Genomic DNA, 20,276 nt, shown 5'->3' with positions numbered 1-20,276 from the left:
TATGACCCAGCAGTTCCACTCCTAGGTATATACCCAAGAAACCATAGGTTCACATAAAAACTTCAAAACAGCATTGTCCATAATTCCCCAAAGTGGAAACAACCCAATGTCCATCTACTGGTGAATGGATAAACAAAAGGTGGTAGAATTATACAATGGAATATATTCAGCCATGAAAAGAAATAAAGTAGTGATACATGCTACAACGTGGATGAATCTTGAAAACACTACGCTAAGTGAATGAAACCAGACACAAAAGGTCACATCCTATGTAAGTCTATTTATATGAAATGTCCAGAATAAGCAAATCATAGAGTCAGAAAGTGGTTTATTGGTTGCCAGGGACTGGGGTCATGGTGAGTAGTGAGGAGGGACTAGTAATGGGTGTGGGTCCCTTTTTGAGGGGATGGAAATGCCTGGCATAAGGTAGTGGTGATGAGTGCACAACGTTGTGATTATACCCAAACCCACCAAATTGTACACTCTAAAATGACGAATTGTAACCCTGGCCGGTGTGGCTCAGTTGGTTGAGTGTCCTTTCATGAACCTAGAGGTTGCCAGTTCAATTCCTGGTTAGGGCACATGCCCGGGTTGTGAGCTCAAACCCCAGTGGGGTCGATATTTCTGTCATTGATGTTTCTCTCTCTCTCTCTCCCTCTTCCTTCCTCTCTCTCTAAAATCAATAAAAAAATACCTTTATATATAAAAGCCTAATATGATAAGCGTTGACTGCTTGACCAGTCGCTATGATGCACACTGACCACCAGGAGACAGACGCTCCAACCAGTAGGTTCGCTTGCTGCTGAGGTCCAGCCAATTGGGACTGGGTGAGATGGGCCGGACACGCCCTGGAGCCAACTTCCTGCGATCCCTCCCAGGCCTCTAAAATATTTCTCCTCACTAATTTCATTTCAATGTGCACAATTCGTGCACCAGGCCTCTAGTTAAAAAAATAAAATGAAATGGTGAATTTTATGGTGTATGAATGAATCTCAATTTAATAAAAAGAAAACTAGCACACAAATTAAGAGTATGTGTAGAGTACGATCACATAAAAAATATAATACATACATGCTACTTTAAAGGAGTCTTATATTTAACAGATAATGGAGAATGTTAACAGCAATATGGATTTTCATGTATTACATATTCATGTATGTTTCATAAAATATGTATCACCATCTTACTTGAAAAATTGGGCAGTAAAAGTTATTCAAGACAAAAATAAAGTGAAGACTATCTGTCCGTTTAGACTCTCCCAGGAGCAGTTTCTCTGGCTTAGTGAGACAGTCCAGAATAGTGAGTAAAAGGAACAGTGTGGGGACCATATCGCTTATGTTCAAATACTGGCTCTGTAACCTTGGACAAGTCACCTCATTGCTGTGTGCCTTAGTTTTCTCACCTGTAAAGTGGCATCAAAATAATATCTATCTGATAGGGTTCTATAGATTCAATGAGTTAATTCATTTAAAGTTCTTGGAACTGTATTTGCACATAGTAAGAATTTGATAAATGTTAGCCAGTCCTGAGGATGTTGCTTTGGACCTGCTCAGGTTCCAGTTTCCAGGCTGGGAAATGATTACAACTAACCTCACTAAGGTCCTATCAGGAGCGAGTGGGAGAAGGTTATTTTTTTTTTTTAAGCATGAGTTTAATTATATATATTTTTATTTATCTTTTTTAAAAATTGATTTTCAGAGGGAGAAGAAGAGAGAGAGAGAGAGAGAGAGAGAGAGAGAGAGAGAGAAACATCTATTGGTCCCTTATGCACCCTGACCAGGGATCAAACCACCACCTTTTGATGTACAGGATGACGCGTCAACCCACTGAGCCACACCGAACAGGGCAGGAGAAGGTCTCTTGAGCAAGCCCTGAAAATGCTTTCTGAAGTAGAGGCGAACTAACAAATGAAAGTACAGGTTTTCATTCACATGGAGGCAGGTTTGAGAAGGTGTGTCTGTATCTCCTCATAGTGGGTCACCTGCTTAGGGATAACTAATTTGATGTCTTCCACCACCTCAGTGACTAATTGGGTAGGGTTTGCTGTCACTGAAGTACAGCTGCCTCAGCTCCCTACCAAGGTGTACTCAGCCTGGCGGCAGATGTCTGGAGTCCTGGAAGGAGAAGTGGGGCAGCTACAGTCACCCTCTCTCTACTTTAGTAGACACAGGTCCACCGGACATTCAGGGGTCAGAGCCCTCTCACAGAGTCCCATCGTTAGGGCCTGAGAGCAGGGGAAGGAGAGGGAGGGGGCTTGGGTCTGCTCAGGGGGCTAACTCTGCTTCCGTGTAACTCTCTGGCATGCCCCCTTTGCTTTCCCCTCTACTGCCCTCTCCTCTTCCCCATGGAGTTGAAAGGTGGCAGCACCTTCAAAAATGGTCAGAGCAACATTCTGTGATAGTTCCTTTCTTTTTGCTTCCTCCTCCTTCAAGCCCTCGTGAGTAGTTACCCAAAATGCCAAGCTGGGGCTTGTTGCTGCTGGTTTTTTAACTTCCGTTTCTCTCTCTGAGAGTGTTTATGAAAGATCTATGTGTCAGAAGCCAGCCTTGTGGCAGGAGGCAGAAGCAGGGATGGGCACCCACAAAGGCAGCATTATTTCCAATGGCAGCCAGAGAACTGTGGGTATTATCTTATCCCCTCTTCTCAGATGGAGGACTAAGACCCAGATAGGGGGAGCAGCTTCTCCAAGGTCACCCCAGAAGTTGATGTCAGAGGTAGGAGTACTGAGTCTCCTGCTCCTCAGCAGAGTGTCATTTTCCCTGCTGAATGTTGATGCTCAAGAGTAGGAGCCCCAGAACCCCAGGCAGGTAACGAAGAAGAGGGCAGCCAGTCTCAGAATTAGCATGAAATGATTATTTCCCAAGCGCAAGAATTACCAAACAGAATGACTTTGGGAATCAGCGGTTCTCAACCTGTGGGTCGCGACCCCTTTGGGGGGTCAAACGACCCTTTCACAGGGGTCGCCTAAATACATCCTGCATATCAGATATTTACATTACGATTCATAACAGTAGCAAAATTACAGTTATGAAGTAGTAACGAAAAGAATTTTATGGTTGGGGGTCACCACAACATGAGGAACTGTATTAACGGGTCACGGCATTAGGAAGGTTGAGAACCACTGCTACAAGTCGTTCTGTATGGGAGGCCTTGTACTGCGGAGGCTGCTGGGAACAGATCCTGAAGATATCTGTGAGCTGTGCTGAGAAGTGTGGGTTTTCTTTTGTAGACCATGGGTAGAGGTGGGACTTGATGGCCTTTAAGCGGTGGAGTGATGTGGTCAGATTGGAATTTTAGGAAGGCCCCACAGGTGCCCAGGCCAGGCAAGGTGGCCAGAGACTTGGCAGCAGAGCCTTCTCTGGTTGTGACTGCCTATTTATATGTCTGGCTGAGTGCTGTCTCATTGGCAGGAGGGACAGGCCCAGAGATGCTGGACAGTATGCGGCTCACTACTACGTGGGGTAGCCAAGAGTAGCAGGGGATGAGGTAGATTCGACTCACAGACCTCAAGCTCTGGGCAAACAGTTTACTCTCCAGGTGACAGAGAATAAGTAGCCATTCTAGAGGCGAACCTAAGATTCATTGCCCAAACTGCTCCCTGGGGTAGGGCATGTGGTGGTGGTATATGTCGAGTGAAGCGAGGGGCCTGGGGATTGGGGTGCGGGATAAAACTCCTGTGGCTACGGCACAACAGGTGCTTGCTAATGTTTAGAGAAATTATTATACATTCCTGACTGGCAGTGGCTGTGGCCTAACAGCTGGTGATAGGAATGGGGCTGTGACAAGAAACGCAGCAACTCTTTGGATTAAGGATTTCCAGTCCTTAATCCCAAAGAGGACAGGATATACTCAAGCTGCCCCAAAGAGAAAGGAAAGGAATCCTGTGGGGACAAAATGAATTACATTCTAATAGTTAAACTGGCCTGGCATCTGATATTGACTGCTCCAAGACCCTCTTCTATCCAGTCCTTTCTTAACTGCAGCTCTTTTCAGCCTTCTATTGATTCCCTATGATCTACCTTTAGTGAGGTTCCTTTAAAAATAAAAAATAAAATCCCCCAAACCCCATTTCTCCAATTCTTCCCCCTCAGGTTGTCCTATTTCTTTCTTTCCTTTGCACCACCAAGTTTTGAGCCAGCTACACTCCTGTCTCCACTGCCTCACCCCAGTGCCTTCTGTCTTGGTACAATTTGGCTTCCCCATCACTCTTCTGAAATTCTACTCCCCAAGGATACCTATGACATTGAAATTGTTTTCCCTAGTATTCCCTTCAAGTGGTCTCTAAAATGACCAGAGGGAAGGGGTAAAAAGAACTATTAGAAATTAGATTTCAATTTGTGTTTTTAAAAATATATATGTATATATAAAATGTACTTTTATTGATTTTAGAGAGGAAGGGAGAGGGAGAGATGGAAACATCAATGATGAGAATCATTGATCAGCTGCCTCCTGCATCCTCCCCCTGCACTGGGGACCGAGTCTGCAACCTGGGCATGTGGCCTGACCAGGAATCAAACCATGACCTCCTGGTTCATAGGTTGACGCTCACCACTGAGCCATGCCAGCTGGGCTTCAATTTTGTTTTTTACCTTAACTATTTACACTTAAGTTTTTGTGTTTTTCTGATATATTTTCATTTAATGTTTGTATATGGTTTATAAATAAGCATGACTAGTATACATATATGTAATTTATAAGTACTCAAATATGTACTAAGGATATATGTTGAAGACTTGTTACTGAAGGGGTACATTTAAAGAAAATGTTTGGAGATCACTGGGTTTTAGGATAAAGCTCAAACCCTTTATTTTGGCACTCAAGGCTGTTTATAATTTAGCCTCAAATGATTTAATGGCTTCCTCCACCTCCTCTCCCTCCATTTACCACCTACCATACTCTAACTACAATGAGCTGCTATATATCTTCCAATTGTACCAAAGCATCAAGTTATAGTTCATTTTGTACATAGATGTTCAATCAAACCCGTTAACCCAGCAAGTTTCAGGGACTCCTCACAAATGCCTTGCCTTGGTGTTTGAGGGACCAGCCTAATGATCCATTCCTTCCTTACCTTATGCAAACTTAATTTGTGTTTATTATTTTCAGGAGACACTTAACCCATTTCTGGGTCTTCAGTAGGGACTCCTTTACCTGTCTTGGCCCCTCAGCCCAATTGTCTTAACTTATTTAGTATACATTGCTTTTTTCCCTTTTAATCTTTCTTCTGTGCCCAAATATGTTGTGGGCAGAAGTGGACTTTCTGCAATCTAAAAGCACATGTAAGTTTACTGTGTTGTGAGTGCTCTTTTGCTTTAAATACATGCTCTTATTTTCTTTTTCCCACAAGCCCAGATGAGTACTTTTACCACCATTTTATACTGAGGTGGAATGATTTGCCCAAGGCCACAAGTAGCAGAACTCAAAATTTGAACTCAGGTTTAACTCCGGAACCTCGGCTTCTTTCAATGACTGTGTGCCGGACCCCGGGGAGGATGTGAAGCATATGGAAGACCCCAATCTTACCTCCAGGGACTCTCAGAACCAGGTCTGTGCCTCAGGAAAAAAGGAGCCGATGCCCTGTAGAGAGTAAGTCTCAACATATACTTATCATGGATAAAGTTCTCCTCCCATCAGAACAGTGCCTGGGGTTTGAGCTACAATTTGGCACTTAATCGCCTACTGTCTTGTAGTGTTTCTAGTGTATCTTTGCCTAATGATCATTTTCCTTCTCTCATCGGGTCCAGCCTGGTCCCACCGGCTGATGTGGATATGAGCCCTCACAACAGGATTTCCCTAACTCACTGGTGAAGAGAATCAGTGGCTCTCAAATCTAAGAACCTTTTGGAGTTTTAAAAATGCAGCCTAAATTTGGGGCAGGAACCAAGAATCCACATGTTTAACACTGAGGTCATTCTTAGGACTTAGCCAATGGCTCAGTCTACATTCCTGCCTTCGAGACTGCCCCATTTAGGCAGGATTATTTCCTGGTACAATGATTTCTCTAAATATTGCACACAGCTGAAGAATTAGGAGCTAGGCCTCTTTTGTTTCTGGATACGCCACTTGGCAGGTGTAATAACATCCTCTGACAGGCTGCTTGCCACAGGTGCCTGCTCGCCACGTGTGCCCCACTGGTACCATCCCCCATTCATTCAGTCCTGCAGCCCAACCAAGACCCTTCTATCCCTACCGCCAACCACCCTCTAGCAAATGCCCTTCCAACCCTCAAACCCACCCTTGCCCCCTTCCCTCCCCTTCCCCCCACCTCAGCTTCTCCCTTCCTCCCCAGCCCCCCCCCTCCGGGTCCCCTGGGGCTCCTCCCACCTCAGAACATTTTTTTGTTCCTGGCTAAGTTTTCCAGTGAGATTGGGGGTGGGGATGGGGGCTGGTGAGGCCCAAGGACACAGGGCCATTCAGAGGTCCGAACGAGTGGGCATACTTTTCCATCCGAGAAAGCACGTTTTCTATCAGAGAAATGGGCAGAGGCCTCTCTGGAACTTGGGTGGAGGGAGGGATGTTACTCTCCCAGCGAGACCCTATGTCTCTGCAAATATCCCAAAGCAGGCCCAACCTGCAGTGTTCCTTTGTTGGGACGGAGAGGAAATGGAATCTTACCAATGAGATGCAAAGGGCTTGAGAGAATACCGAGGACGGGCCCACGTTTCTCCCTGCAAATGCCTAACACTAAAAGGGAAGGGGGGAAAAATGCACCAACAAAGAGTTTAAGATCGCAGTTCCCAGCTTTTTCAAATATGAAGCATTATTTTTTTAACCAATCCACTTTTTAATTTTTAAATTCTTGACATTACAGAACTAAACTGAAATTTCTTAACATTCCACTCTTACATTTCTTTTTGACAAACAGAAATAAAATTCATGAGCCAAAAACCCAAAAACAAAACTAAAAACAGGGAAAAGCTTATAAAACTAAATATGGATCCCAGCATTAACAGCTGAACAGAGAATGTGATTTTTAAATTCTTAGCGGATGATAAAGTTGTGTAGAAACTGAACACTTACAAATTATTTAAAACCTGGAATCACTGACCAGAAATTACACATTTGGATCATGGGAAAAACAGCAGAAAGAGGTTATGAGTGGACCTACACCGTTCTAGCTGCACCCCATGCCCTTCTCAGAGGAAAGCCTGGCATTGATTAGATATTGGGCCAGACTAATACTGGCAGCAGAACCAGTGATAGTAACCTGCCTACCAGAGGAGCCTTCCACTGGGTTGGCAATTTTGATCTGGGCCCCGGACATCTGGCGGATCTCATTAATGTTGGCGCCCTGGCGCCCGATGATGCAGCCAATTAAGTTATTTGGAATGGTGAGTTCATGGGTGGTTTGAGTAGATGCATCCAAACTTGCCCAATAGCCTTTCACCTCCGGAGAGCTGGAGTCAATTCCGGCGAATCCGGTCCCGCCGTGCATCATGGCAAAGTGGGACTGTTGTCTTGCCACCTGGTTCAGCTTGGCCAGATCGAGCGGAGAAATGGTGTGTTGTCCTTGAATCGAGTAGGCGTCTAGCGGTGGTCCCTCCAGGTCATGGGTGGCGTGCGGGTAGCCCGCAGCGTCGCTGCACCGATCTTGGCCGCCCGCGCAGATGACCGGAGAGCTGGCCGGCATGGGCTGGTACGGAATGGTCATGACTCTCCCTTGCGGAGACTGGGAGAGCGTCTCCAGCATGACCAGGCAGATCTGCTTGACACACTCGGTGACCGACTGCGGCACGCCAGCGATGGTGATGGCCCGCTCGGTGGAGTTGGGCAGCATATCCCCCGCCACCTGGACTTGGGCCCCGGTGCTCTCGCGGATCTCTTTGATCTTACAGCCGCCTTTCCCAATCAGGGAGCCGCACTGGGTGGCCGGCACCACCAGCCGCAGGGTGACCGGGGGCCGGCTGGCCGCCGTGCTGTTGGTCATGGAGCTGTTGATATCTTCCTCCAGCTTATCGATGATCATAGCGAAGGCCTTAAAGATGGCATTGGTGGGGCCGGTCAGAGTGATGATTCTCTCCGGGCAATTCCCCTCCGAGATGTTGATCCGCGCGCCACTCTCCTCGCGGATCCTCTTAACCGACTCCCCTTTCTTCCCGATGATGCTGCCCACTTCCTTTCCGTGCATAAGCAGCCGAATGGTGAGAGTCACATTTAGTCCACTTTCAGTCACACCGGCATCCATGGCGAGCGGCGGGCGGCGTTCGGGGGAGTTGGGCTCGTTACGTGGTCAAGTCTTTGGTGGCAGGCGGGGGGGGGAGGGGAGGTGTAGGCCCAAAACTGCCGGCGCGAGGCGAGCGAGGGCCGCGGGAGCGAGCGGGCGCGGGCGGGAGGCCGCGGCGTCGTCGCAGGGGCGAGCGGCGGCGGCGGAGGGGGCGAGCGGGGCCGGGAGCGGCGGGCAGGCGGGTGGGCGAGGGCGCGGCGGTGGCGACTCCGGCGGCAGCCTCGGCGGTCTGGGCGGGGCGGGAAGCCCGCTTTCAACCTCGCGTACCCTCTGACCCCGGAAGTGCTTGCTGCGCAGGACCCCTTGAAAAAAAAATGAGGACCCGTCTTTTTTAGGTCACAAGATTGCGCCAACCTGCAGATGGTAGTTTTAAAAAAATCCTTTAACAACCTAGCCTTGACTATAAAGCTCCGACGGGCAGACACTGTGAGTCCGGCAAATTTTTAAAACAAAATATTTATTTTGTTAACTCTGGTGGCACTGGCAGATGTTTGGAAACGTTCGTGTTGTGAATGGGGGCGACACATTATTTTGCCGCCCTGCAAAAGGCGTTTGGGCCAGGAGGAACGAGGGCAGGCCTGGCGGTGACTGCAGGCGGCAGCGGGGACGCCGCGGATTTAAAACGGGCGCGAGAGGCGTCCACGGCGCGTGCGCGAGGGTGTGGGGGGGACGGGAGGGGCCGCGCGGCCTTCCGGGGGGGAGGGGAGGCGAGGCGAGGTTTGGGGCGGGCGCGCGGGCGGGCACGTGGGACTCCTTCGTCCCCGGCGTCTGGGCGCCGGGCGCCAGCCGCCACCCCGGCCTAGGCCGCGGCCCTGTGGCCGGTGAGGAGAAAGACCGAAACCCACCCCCGGCCGCCGCCCAAGTTGCGGCGCTGTTCGTGGTTTCTGGGAAGTGCTAGAAACGTGGCCCTGAAAGCATGGCGTCCATTTACATAATGCTTTGTTTGCATTTTGCAAGTTTCTTTCGGTTAAGCCCGCAGAAACCCCACCTCCCGCCCCGGTGGCGCTTTAGTTGTGGCAGCCCCCTCAGCTGTTTAAGACAATGGTGTGCCTCTTCGGGGCCGTATTTACTCGTGGGGTGCCGAGCAGTGCTTTGGGGGCGCTCCTGCGGCTTTCCCTGCACGGCTCAGGCTCCCGCTGCGGCCAGGCCGCCCTTGCCCGGCTTGGTGCAGCCGCCGCGCCCCGCGCTTTCCGGGGGCGGCCCCCGCCGGGCCGCCATCTTGGACGGCTTTTCCTGCTGCAGGCGCTGCAGCACGTTCCTTCCGCCGAAGCAAGGCGGCTGTGGCCGCGGGGCGCCCGTCATGGTTTCTGCCCCTGGCCCTTCCCTTCGGCTAAGCCAGGCAGGAAAGGCTGTTGGCGCAAAGTGCCTCAGGGCCCCTCAGGGAAGGCGGCTAACGGCTGACTCTCTGCCCCCACCCCCCGCCCTCCATCCCCCCCGGGGGTGGCCGCCATTTTTCCTCCACACAAAATGGCCGCACGTGGTCCGGATTCTTCGCCAACGAGAAATTGGGGTTCGCGCGAAAGCTCTCCAACGCGCCCCCGTCGCCCTCCTCCCATCCCCCGCGCCTGTGGTGGCGCCTGCCCCGCTCCGCGAGCCCTCTGTCCCCCCCGACGCCCCCACAGGGTGGTCCACACCTGGGCGGGGGGCGACCTTTAATGCCGTTCTCTCGTTATTTGGAACCGGGAATGGGAACTAAAATGTAGGCATGAAACCGAGGCTGCCGCTCAGTTTAAATTCAGTCCCAGTGGGGGCTGGGTCCATGGGCCACGGGAGCCCCAGTAACAAAGCACTTGGGGAGTCGCTGCCTTAGGGAGCGGGGCGGGAACGGCTGCCCCCCCGGCCCCGCGCCCCGAGGGGAGACCGGGGAATGGCCTCGTCGGTCCGTGAAACACCGTGTCCCCGAGGCGGCCGGGCGGCCGGTGGCTTTTCCCGCCGGCGAGTCGGACAGTGACCCTCAGTTTGCCCCTGGTGGTCACGCTTAGTCTAGAAGGGGCATTTATTGTGCCTGGACCAGGGCTCGGCCTGTGCGAGGCATTTTACTGCAAACATCTCATTTTTACCGCGATCCTCCGAGGTAGGTGGTATGATCGTTCTCTCTCTCTCTCTCTCTTTTTTTTTTAGCAGATGAATTCACTTAGGCACAGGGAGATGACGTGATTAACTCAAGGTCACAGTGTCACGGATGGAACCCAGACCTTGTTTCCTTATGGGTGAGCACATCTCCAAGTTTTTCTGTACATGAGAATTTTAGAGTTTAAGCGCAGGTTGAACGTCCAGGTGGGCTTGTCGTTTAAAGGGATGCCCTCAGGTGGCCTTTTGGTGGGGAGTTGCCCCCTGTTTGCACGCGTTTGGGGGTGTTTTGGACGAGGCACCGGGTGAGGACGGACGGGAGGGCAGTGACTCAGCCGCTCGGAGGCCGGCAGCTGTCAGTCCGGCCTCACCCGGGCCCTCGGCGTCCGCCCGGCTCCAGGGAGCAGCAGTTTCTCTCTGACTCACTCGCTTCCTTCAGCTCCAGTGGCTGTGACTCCGCCTTCCCCACCCCAACCAGGTAAAGACAGACAGTTGTACACTGGCGCCAGGCCCCCATTTCTCCGCAAATATTGACAGAGCACGACAGAGCTGGATACAGTGCCGTCTGTGGGCGCCTCGGTGCAGGGTCATAAATAACCTGCGGGCCCAGCACCACCTGTGCCCCAGCAGCGTGGGTGTGCGACCCGGAGCGCAGGGCCTCTGCTTCCTCTCACTCACTCACAGCCCGTCGCCAGCCTCTCCGGGGCGCGTTCCCATGGCCCCGCCAGCCTCTCCGGGGCGCGTCCCCAGGCCCCGGCACAGCCCTGCAGACACCTGCTCGGCGGGTGCATCACGGCAAGCAGCAGGGGAAGAGCCTCAGGCTCACTCTGTGCCGGCACCGTTCAGAGCTTCGTTGTGTGTTAATTCAGAGGTCCCCACTTTTCAGAAGCACACCACTGTGAGGAATACATTTTACATAGTCACAGGCATCTGTGTACCATGTATATAACAGAAACAACATTTTTGTAAAACGGTACTTATCCTTTACTACATGCAATATATCCGGGTAATTTTTAAAAAATATGTTTTACTGATTTTTAGAGAGAGAGGAAGGGAGAGAGACATCATCTCTCGGCTGCCTTCTGCATGCCCCGTACTGGGATCAAGCCCCTCAACCCGGGCATGTGTCCTGACTGGAGTCCGAACAGTCACCTCTTGGTTCATGGGTCGATGCTCAGCCACTGAGCCACACTGCCTGGTGATTTTAGTTTGTTTTGTTAACCCTCCCCAGAGGATATTCTTTCCATTGCATTTTCAGAGGGAGGGAGAGAGGGAGAGGGGAAGGGAGAGAGATACATCCATGTGAGAGACACTTTGACTGATTGCCTCCCACACCCAATCGGGGCAGGGAGCCAACCCACAACCCTTAGGTGCTCAGGCTGATGCTCCAACCACTGAGCACACTGGTCAGGGCTACTCTGGTGATTTTTATTTTTGCCTTTATGTTAAAAATAGGGGTACCTGCTAGTAGTCCTAGCCTGTATGGCTCAGTGGATAGAGTGTCAGCTTTCGGACTGAAGGGTCCCGGATTCAGTCCAATCAAGGGCATGTACCTCAGTTGCAGGCTCCTCCCCAGCCGGGGCCCTGGTCAGGGCAAGTGCAGGAGACAATCAACGTGTTTCTCTCACATCAGTATTTCTTTCTGTCTTTCCCTCTCCCATTCTCTCTAAGAAATCAGTGGAAAAATATCCTCAGGTGAGGATTAAAAATAAAAAAATAGGGGCTCATCAAAACTAAAGTGATGAAAAACCCATTATTAGGTGTTACCAATATGATTAATGTACATATATATTTCCCACAAAACCTCCTGAGTTCAATGTAATAAATAGCTTGTGGGCCCAGCAACAAATAGGTGCCTAAGCAGGGTTCCATCCTGAGGTGGGAGTGATGTTACTTCCTTTTCACAGAGGTACAGAGAGCTGAAGGATTTCGTCTAAGAAGGTCACATAGCTAGTAAAGCAAGGATTTCAAGCTAGGCAATCTGGGCCCAGAGCCTGAATACTTAACTCCTATACTGTTCTCTATAGAGGGCCTTATCTTGTAGGGCAATGATGGCGAACCTTTTGAAAAACCCTAACTTAACTCTGGTGCCATGTCACATATAGAAATTTTTTGATCTTTGCAACCATAGTAAAACAAAGATTTATATTTTTGATATTTATTTTATATATTTAAATGCCATTTAACAAAGAAAAATCAACCAAAAAAATGAGTTTGCTTGTCACCTCTGACAAGCGTGTCATAGGTTCGCCATCACTGTTGTAGGGAGATAGTTGATTAGGGAATTAAAAATATTAGTAAATGTTAAAAACTTAAGAGACAACAAAAGGACTAAAATACATATAATCAAGAATTAATCATGATTCAAAGCATCTGCCACCTATTTATTTTCCCTAAAGAAAATTTTATCCATTGGGTCTTTATTCACAAGACTGCCTATCTTAAGTCTTTTTATGCTTGAAATATTCTCTTAATTTCTTACCTTCAGGACTCTATCTACCTCCTCACTTTACTAGTTCTTAATCTGCCCACTTCCTCCAGAGTCTTATACCTCCTCCCAAGAATAGCCTACATTTGGCTGTTTATTAAGTTGTAATATGTTTTGGTATTGATAATGTGTTGTACGGGCACAGGTACCTCTGGTGATCCTGAGATCTGGCAAAAAGGGCGCTGGACTATTCACTTCTTCAGACACCACCCATTTTACAGATGAAGCCACTGAGATAATGGAGCAACTGACTAAACAGTCACCACCCCACCTCTGGAGCCTCACACAGGACTCTTCTCCTCCCACTTGAGTGACTGCAGGTTGGTTAAGGGGCTTAACGAGGCTGGGCAGGTGAATCAGGCTTAGACTCTGGAAATTGAACCACAGGATTTATACTCCATTCAGAGGAAGGATTTTTTGCTTCCTCTTACCTCACATTGACTTATTATTAAACAAAACCTTTCAAAGTGATATCACATTATTTATTTAATCATCACAGGCAATGTTTCCAGAAAGATATTATTCTACCTATTTTATGGAAGATCCATTTCTGGATCAGAGTAGTGAAGTGACCTGCTCAAGTTTACACAGCTTAGTAGGACCTGAGCTGAGCCTCTTGACTCCTAGTTGTGGATTGTTCCTTTCCTTTGCTTCTCATGTTTGTGACACTGACTTTGATACATGGAACACCTCTATTTTAAACTCGGAAAGCTTTCCATTCAGTCTTTATTTTTCTGTTTCAGAACATCCAATCCACTTATGTTAGGTTTCTGACTCTTTTGGTTTAAGAGAATCTCTTCCTTCTTATTTTCTAATGTTTACATTTATGGATTTGGGGAGTGGTGGGCATGATTCCTACTCAGTAAGACTCTTGGATTCCCAGGGGGCAGGGATTACATTTTTTTCCTGAACTACCTGGCCCAGTAAGTATACTGCAGCTTTTTCAATTTGCCCTACCAACACACCAGCGTTTTTTTTTTTTTAAAAACATGGTTTCTTTTTCTCTTCCCTTTTCACACTTAGCTTCCCATTTCTCTTTTATTTAAAATTATAATAAATTAAGAGTCCTTTTCTCTCATTACTTTCAGAGTGCAGCCTAGAAACGTCATTCCCACTTTGTATGGATAGTAACAATTTGACTTTATTTGCTGGTGACCCTGCATTGCTGTTATAGGGTCGGTAACTTGTTTCCTCATAAACAGAAGAAATATGTTGGTGTGCCTTACAGAAGTGACGAGGAGATACAGCAACATCCTTGGCCTAAGTTCTCCCAGTTGGGCAAAGCAATGCCCATGGATCCTCCAGTGTCACTCTGAAATAAGGCATGGAGAAGGGAGTACAGAAAAAAGTTAAAGGGGAAATGAGAACAGATAATTAGCAAATGCTAAGTATCAAAAGTGAGAAAGGAAAGGAAGGTAAGAAAAGGAAAGAGAAAATAATAGGGCAGAAAAGAGGAGAATACAGGATTGGTGGGAGGGAGGTGACAAGAACAATCCAGAGATCCATGAGCCCCTCCTGTATTGTAGGAAGCATAGGCTGCTGTCTTGAACCAGGAAGAGCAGCTGGTATAATAACTCCTCCTTGAGCTGATCTTGAGCAGCAAATCTCTTTTAATTTTTTATTTCCAGTATCAGGTGGGGAAAATATTTTTGTTTTTGCTATCAGCTGGGGATGTGATTAGGTGCCAGTAATTTAATATCAGCATCAGTTCAATTAGTTTATTAAGGGAAAATGTGCTACAAAATCACATAAGGTATTCCAGGTCAAATTTCATTTTATTCATTCAATAAACACTGATTGTTTGATATATCCCCAACACTAAGGATATTCAAATGAATGAGATCCTGTCCTTGCCTTCAAGATGTTTATGGTCTGGAGAGGGAGATAGACAGTAGATTTACAGTTCAGAGTGTTAAAGTGTTAGGATATGAGTAAGCAGAGGGTGCTATGGGCTCAGCGAGGAACCTTGATGCAGTTTTGGAGGGGACCCAGGGATCTAGGCTGCCTAGAGAAGTTAACATTCAGGCTGAGTCCCAAGTTGGCAAATTGCAAGGTGGAGGGCAGGGAAGGGTATTACAGGCAGAGTTCCTTCAGAAGTTATAGCCATTTTAGGAAGGCATGAACGATGTTTGCATGATTCAGTTATTGGTGATGATTGTTCTGCTTCAGAAATGTAGATTATTGAGACTTTACTTGGTAGAGCACAGAGTTAAAGTCCTTATTTTGTAGCAGTCATTCTTTTTTAAGATTAAAACACCAGAAATTTTATTTCCTATCTTAGTGTAAGGACAAAATGTAAATAAATCACAGCTTTTGAGTTAGCAAATGATTGTTAACCTTCTGTGCAGTAAAAGAAAGAAGGTGAGGGCACAACATATCTCTTTCTCATCCAAGTTTTGAATTTGATTGTGTTCTGCTTTGTTTTTAAAGGAGTATGTGGAAATTTAGGGTCTTGGCTAGGATGTTTGAATTAAGGAACAGGGAAATGAGTTGAAGAGTAATTGCTACTTTGTGGCAGAACAAAATTAATACTTTTATTTTATTTTTATTTTTTTTTATTTTTATTTTTTAAATATATTTTATTGATTTTTTACAGAGAGGAAGGGAGAGAGATAGAGAGTTAGAAACATCGATGAGAGAGAAACATCGATCAGCTGCCTCCTGCACATCTCCTACTGGGGATGTGCCCGCAACCCAGGTACATGCCCTTGACCGGAATCGAACCTGGGACCTTTCAGTCCGCAGGCCGACGCTCTATCCACTGAGCCAAACCGGTTTCGGCAAAATTAATACTTTTAAATAGCTGAATTATCTGATTTCGCCTCCTGAGCACAAGCAAGATGTAGTTGGGGACCTTGTTTCAGAGAGACAATTACTTGAACCAGACAAAGCATTTGTTAAACATTATTCACTGTAAAATATGTTGTGTCCAGATTAAGAGCATTGATTTTTTTTTTTTTATGAGACACGGATATATTTGCATTAAACAGAAACCTTACGTGTATTCATAGGCTAATACTGGGATTTTCCTTGGATTAAAAGATAAGTGATATTGCGTAGTAGGGAAGAACATGCTTAGAAAATAACACATAGATCATTCAGTAATCATTTCTCAGTTGTCTTCTTTCTTTTTTTAAAAATATTTTATTGATTTTTTTAAAGAGAGGAAGGGAGAAGGCGAGTGATAGAGAGTTAGAAACATCGATGAGAGAGAAACATCGATCAGCTGCCTCTTGCACACCCCCTACTGGGGATGTGCCCACAACCAAGGTACATGCCCTTGACCGGAATCAAACCTGGGACCCTTCAGTCCGCAGGCTGACACTCTATCCACTGAGCCAAACTGGTCAGGGCTGTCTTCTTTCTTGACCTCTGAGTAGCATTTGACACTCCCTCCTTGCACACTAGTTTCACTTGGCTTCCAGGATGCCACTCCGTGGTTCTCCTCCTTCCTTACCATCCATCCTTCCTCCTTTTCAACCTCTCTCTCCACCCCCCACCCTTCACTTTTCAGCCTCCAATGATGGAGTACTCAGATCAGTCCTTGGATTCCTTCTCTGTCTATGCTCATTTCCTAGGTGCTTTATTTCAAGACTAAATACTATTTATACCCTGACAATTCTCAAGTGTATGTTACTAGCTTGAATGTCTTCCCCTGAACTCAAGGCTTTTTTATCCTCGTGCCTACTGGATACCTCCACTTGGGTATCTGATAGCTTCTTGAACTTAACATATTTAAAAAATGGACTCTGGAACTTCTCCTCTCAAACCTCTATCTCTGGCAATTCATCCCCATCTCAGTTTCAGTTGTATTGAATGTATGGTGACCTTTCCCTTGACTTGTTTTTTTCTCTTACTCTCTTCATCCAGTACACCAGCAGGTCCTGTCAGCTGTACCTTGAAATAATACATTCAGGATTTGAACACTTCACACTACTTTCTCTGCTACTATTAGAATAGGTTCTAAATGTTCTTCCTCCTTTGCTCTTTTTAAAAATACATTCTAATTGATTTTTTTTAGAGAGCGAAGAAAGGAGAAGAAGAGAGAGAGAGAGACATCGATGAGAGAGAAACATCATCGATTGGCTGCCTCCTGCTTGCCCTCCAGGAGATTGAGCCCACATAGAGGGATAGGGAGAGGAAGATCTGTATGAATAAGATGGTGTTCCTGCCCTCACGTTTCTTTCTTTTTAAAAAAAATGTTTTATTGATTTTTTAGAGAGAGAGAGAGAAGCATTCATGTGTGAGAGAAACATCAATCGACTGCCTCCGGCCCCTCCTTCCCCCTACTGGGGATCAAGCCCGAAACTTGGGTATGCGCCCTGACTGGGAATCTAACCAGTGACCTTTTGGTGCATGGACAGTCCTCAACCAACAGACACACTGGCCAGGGCTGCCCTCAAGTTTCTTAGTCTAAAAAATGATTATTTTGACCAAAACAGTACTGTGTTTTCTAGCAGGATAAAGTAATACATCATTTTGGAATTGGGGAGGTAAGGACTGGTGTGCAAGAGTATGAATGTTTTCAGAGACAAAGTCCTGCTTTGTCAGACTTAATAATTTGCTGAAACTGAAAGAAAAAAATGTGCTAAATTTTCATTGGAAATATTTGGTCTGTATTTAGCTTTCATAAAGTTTACAGCAGAAAAAGTAAACTTACATATTCAAGTTAAGCTAAAAGTTTTCGAAAAATAAGGTTAGGTATAAGTTTTAAATCGATTGAAATAAAATACAATAAATGCAAAAAAAAAATAATTGCACTGCCTCTTGGAGGGCAGTATTGATAATAGCTACCTGGCATTACTGGCTTTTGGGTTACAGTTTGTGTTTGGTATTGCCTTGTTAATAGCAAGAGTTTCTTAAAAATCCCATTATCAGTCTTAGTTATTTTTAGGTACCTCCTAAGAACCTTCTGTCATAGCCACCTCCTCTCAGGATAAGTGCAAGAGTTTACTATTTTTACCTCTTCCATATCTGAAAATTCTTTTCCGGAATTCCTGATTATCCACTTATTAGCCATTTGGTCTTGAGCCTCAGTTTCTGCACTTGTCAAATAGAGATAATGTGAGGATTAAATGACTAAATAACATGGGTTTGAGACTAGGAGAATGAAAAGAGAAGATTGTAAAGGACAGATAATTTTTTTTTAAGCAAGTACTGTATATTTCCGCTTTGTTTTGAAAGAATAATTTTTTTTAAAAATATATTTTATTGATTTTTTACAGAGAGGAAGGGAGAGAGATAGAGTGTCAGAAACATCGATGAGAGAGAAACATTGATCAGCCACCTCCTGCACATCTCCTACTGGGGATGTGCCCGCAACCCAGGCACATGCCCTTGACCGGAATCGAACCCGGGACCCTTCAGTCCGCACGCCGACACTCCATCCACTGAGCCAAACCGGTGAAAGAATAATTTTAATAAGCATGTTTCTTTTCTAATGAGAACAATGAAGCTTTTCTTTTTGAAAACAAAGACTAATATATTGCTTTATAGAATAGTTGTTTATAGAAAATATTTCTCTCTACTCAGATGCTTATCCCTATATTGCATGAGAGAAATGAAATGCTAGAACCCCACTCCTTGCTGCCCAGTGAGTTGGTATCTAGAAAGGAAAACAACCATTTTCCTTTATTTATTTATTTTTAAAAATATGTTTCATTGATTTCTTACAGAGAGGAAGGGAGAGGAATAGAGAGTTAGAAACATCGATGAGAGAGAAACATCGATCAGCTGCCTCCTGCAAACCCCCTACTGGGGATGTGCCTGCAACCAAGGTACATGTCCTTGACCTGAATTGAGCCTGGGACCCTTTGGTCCGCAGGCCGATGCTCTATCCACTGAGCCAAACTGGTTAGGGCACAACCATTTTCCTTTAGATGAAATTGGAACTCAGGAGACCGTAGAATTTTTTTTTTTGATATATATTTTATTGATTTTTTACAGAGAGGAAGGCAGAGGAATAGAGAGCCAGAAACATCGATGAGAGAGAAACATCGATCAGCTGCCCCCTGCACACCCCCCACTGGGGATGTGCCCGCAACCAAGGTACATGCCCTTGACTGGAATCGAACCCGGGACCCTTGAGTCCGAAGGCAGACACTTCCATCCATTGAGCCAAACCGGCCAGGGCTTTTTTTTTTTTTAGTTGGAGACCGTAGAATTTGAGAGAGGTTCAAAGGAGTCTATGATGATGATAATAGCAATAATAGTAATGGCTAACCTTGATGAAACAGGCACTGTGCTAAGCACATTTTGTGGATTGTCTTATTTTAACAACATAACAACCATATCAGGCTGGTGCTATGAGAGGTAGAACAGTGTTAGGAGTAAGGAACAGAGACTTTGAGGTCAGACGTCTTGCAATGACTCTTCAGCTTTTTTTTTTTTTTAATCCTCACGCAAGGATATTTTCCATTGATTTTTAGAGAAAGTGGAAGAGAGAGGGAAAGACAGAGATAAATATTGATTTGAGAGAAGCACAGCAATTGGTTGCCTCCTGCACGAGTCCTGATCAGGGCCCAGGCCAGGGAGGAACCTGCAACCGAGGTACAGTGGGGCCTTGACTTACGAGTTTAATTCGTTCCGAGACTGAGCTCCTTAGAGCTCGTTAAGGAGCTCGTTAACTCAAATTACTCTGTCAACTCAATGCAAAAAATCGGCCGAGAGACAGCTGGTATCTCAAAAAAGTCGTTAGTCGGGACACTTGTAAGTCAAGGCCCCACTGTACATGCCCTTGACCGGGATCGAACCCGGGACCCTTTGGTCTGCAGGCCAATGCTCTATCCACAGAGCCAAGCTTTGCCAGCAACTGGCCATGTGGCCTTGGATAAGAAAAGAAAAATACTTCATTTTCCTCATCTGTATCTGTAAAATGAGGGTAATAATAGTACTTCATAAAATTGTTGTAATGATTAAAATAATGTAAGCCATATAAAGTGCTTAGCATAGTGCTTGGCACATAGAAAATGCTCACCAAATGTCAGCTGTTATCGTAATTAAAATAATTGTTATCCTCATTTAACAGATGGAGAAACAAAGCTTAGAGAGAGGTAAGATTTTTTTTGCCTAAGTGACACAGTAAATAAATGATGGGATTTGCTCCAAGGCAGCCAGACTTCAGAACTCTTTCTTAACCATTACACTACACCACCTTCATGGGTTTAGGGCAGTGGTTCTCAACCTTCTGCCCCTTTAAATACAGTTCCTCATGTTGTGACCCAACCATAAAATTATTTTCGTTGCTACTTCGTAACTGTAATGTTGCTACTGTTATGAATTGTAATGTAAATATCTGATATGCAGGATGGTCTTAGGCGACCCCTGTGAAAGGGTTGTTCGACCGCCAAAGGGGTCGCGACCCACAGGTTGAGAACCGCTGGTTTAGGGGAAGAGACTGGATAAAAACTGCATTTTGTCCAACCTGAGGTAAACATAGATGTAAAAGCTAGGCTTGGGTTTGGACCTCACTAATCTTTATTTGTTATCTTAAGC

General features: G+C 46.2%; 2 protein-coding genes across 2 annotated transcripts in view; one reads left to right on the top strand and one right to left on the bottom strand.

Annotated features, from left to right (window-relative positions):
* Positions 1 to 6,760: 6,760 nt before the first annotated feature.
* Positions 6,761 to 8,449, bottom strand: PCBP1 (poly(rC) binding protein 1). The gene has a single exon (XM_070429412.1). It carries the CDS (start codon positions 8,183 to 8,185, stop codon positions 7,115 to 7,117), a length of 1,071 nt encoding a protein of 356 aa, XP_070285513.1. The 5' UTR covers positions 8,186 to 8,449; the 3' UTR covers positions 6,761 to 7,114.
* A 1,042-nt stretch (positions 8,450 to 9,491) lies between these two features.
* The window catches only part of ASPRV1 (aspartic peptidase retroviral like 1), a 116,173-nt gene continuing 105,388 nt past the window's right edge, over positions 9,492 to 20,276 (top strand). Inside the window, 2 exon segments of the mRNA XM_070429411.1 lie at positions 9,492 to 10,298; positions 12,928 to 13,102. The gene's annotated coding sequence lies outside the window, so the exon portion shown is untranslated.

Source organism: Myotis yumanensis, unplaced genomic scaffold (genome assembly GCF_028538775.1).
Source record: "Myotis yumanensis isolate MYYU_CA2020_CCGP unplaced genomic scaffold, mMyoYum1.0.hap1 SCAF_11, whole genome shotgun sequence".
Lineage (NCBI taxonomy): Eukaryota > Metazoa > Chordata > Mammalia > Chiroptera > Vespertilionidae > Myotis > Myotis yumanensis.
Note: the sequence above shows the minus strand (reverse complement) of the source record. Positions and strands in the feature narration are given on the sequence as shown.

Bases quoted from the DNA above. Each gene is read 5' to 3' on its own strand.
- PCBP1 (XM_070429412.1), bottom strand. From the start codon at position 8,185: ATGGATGCCGGTGTGACTGAAAGTGGACTAAATGTGACTCTCACCATT.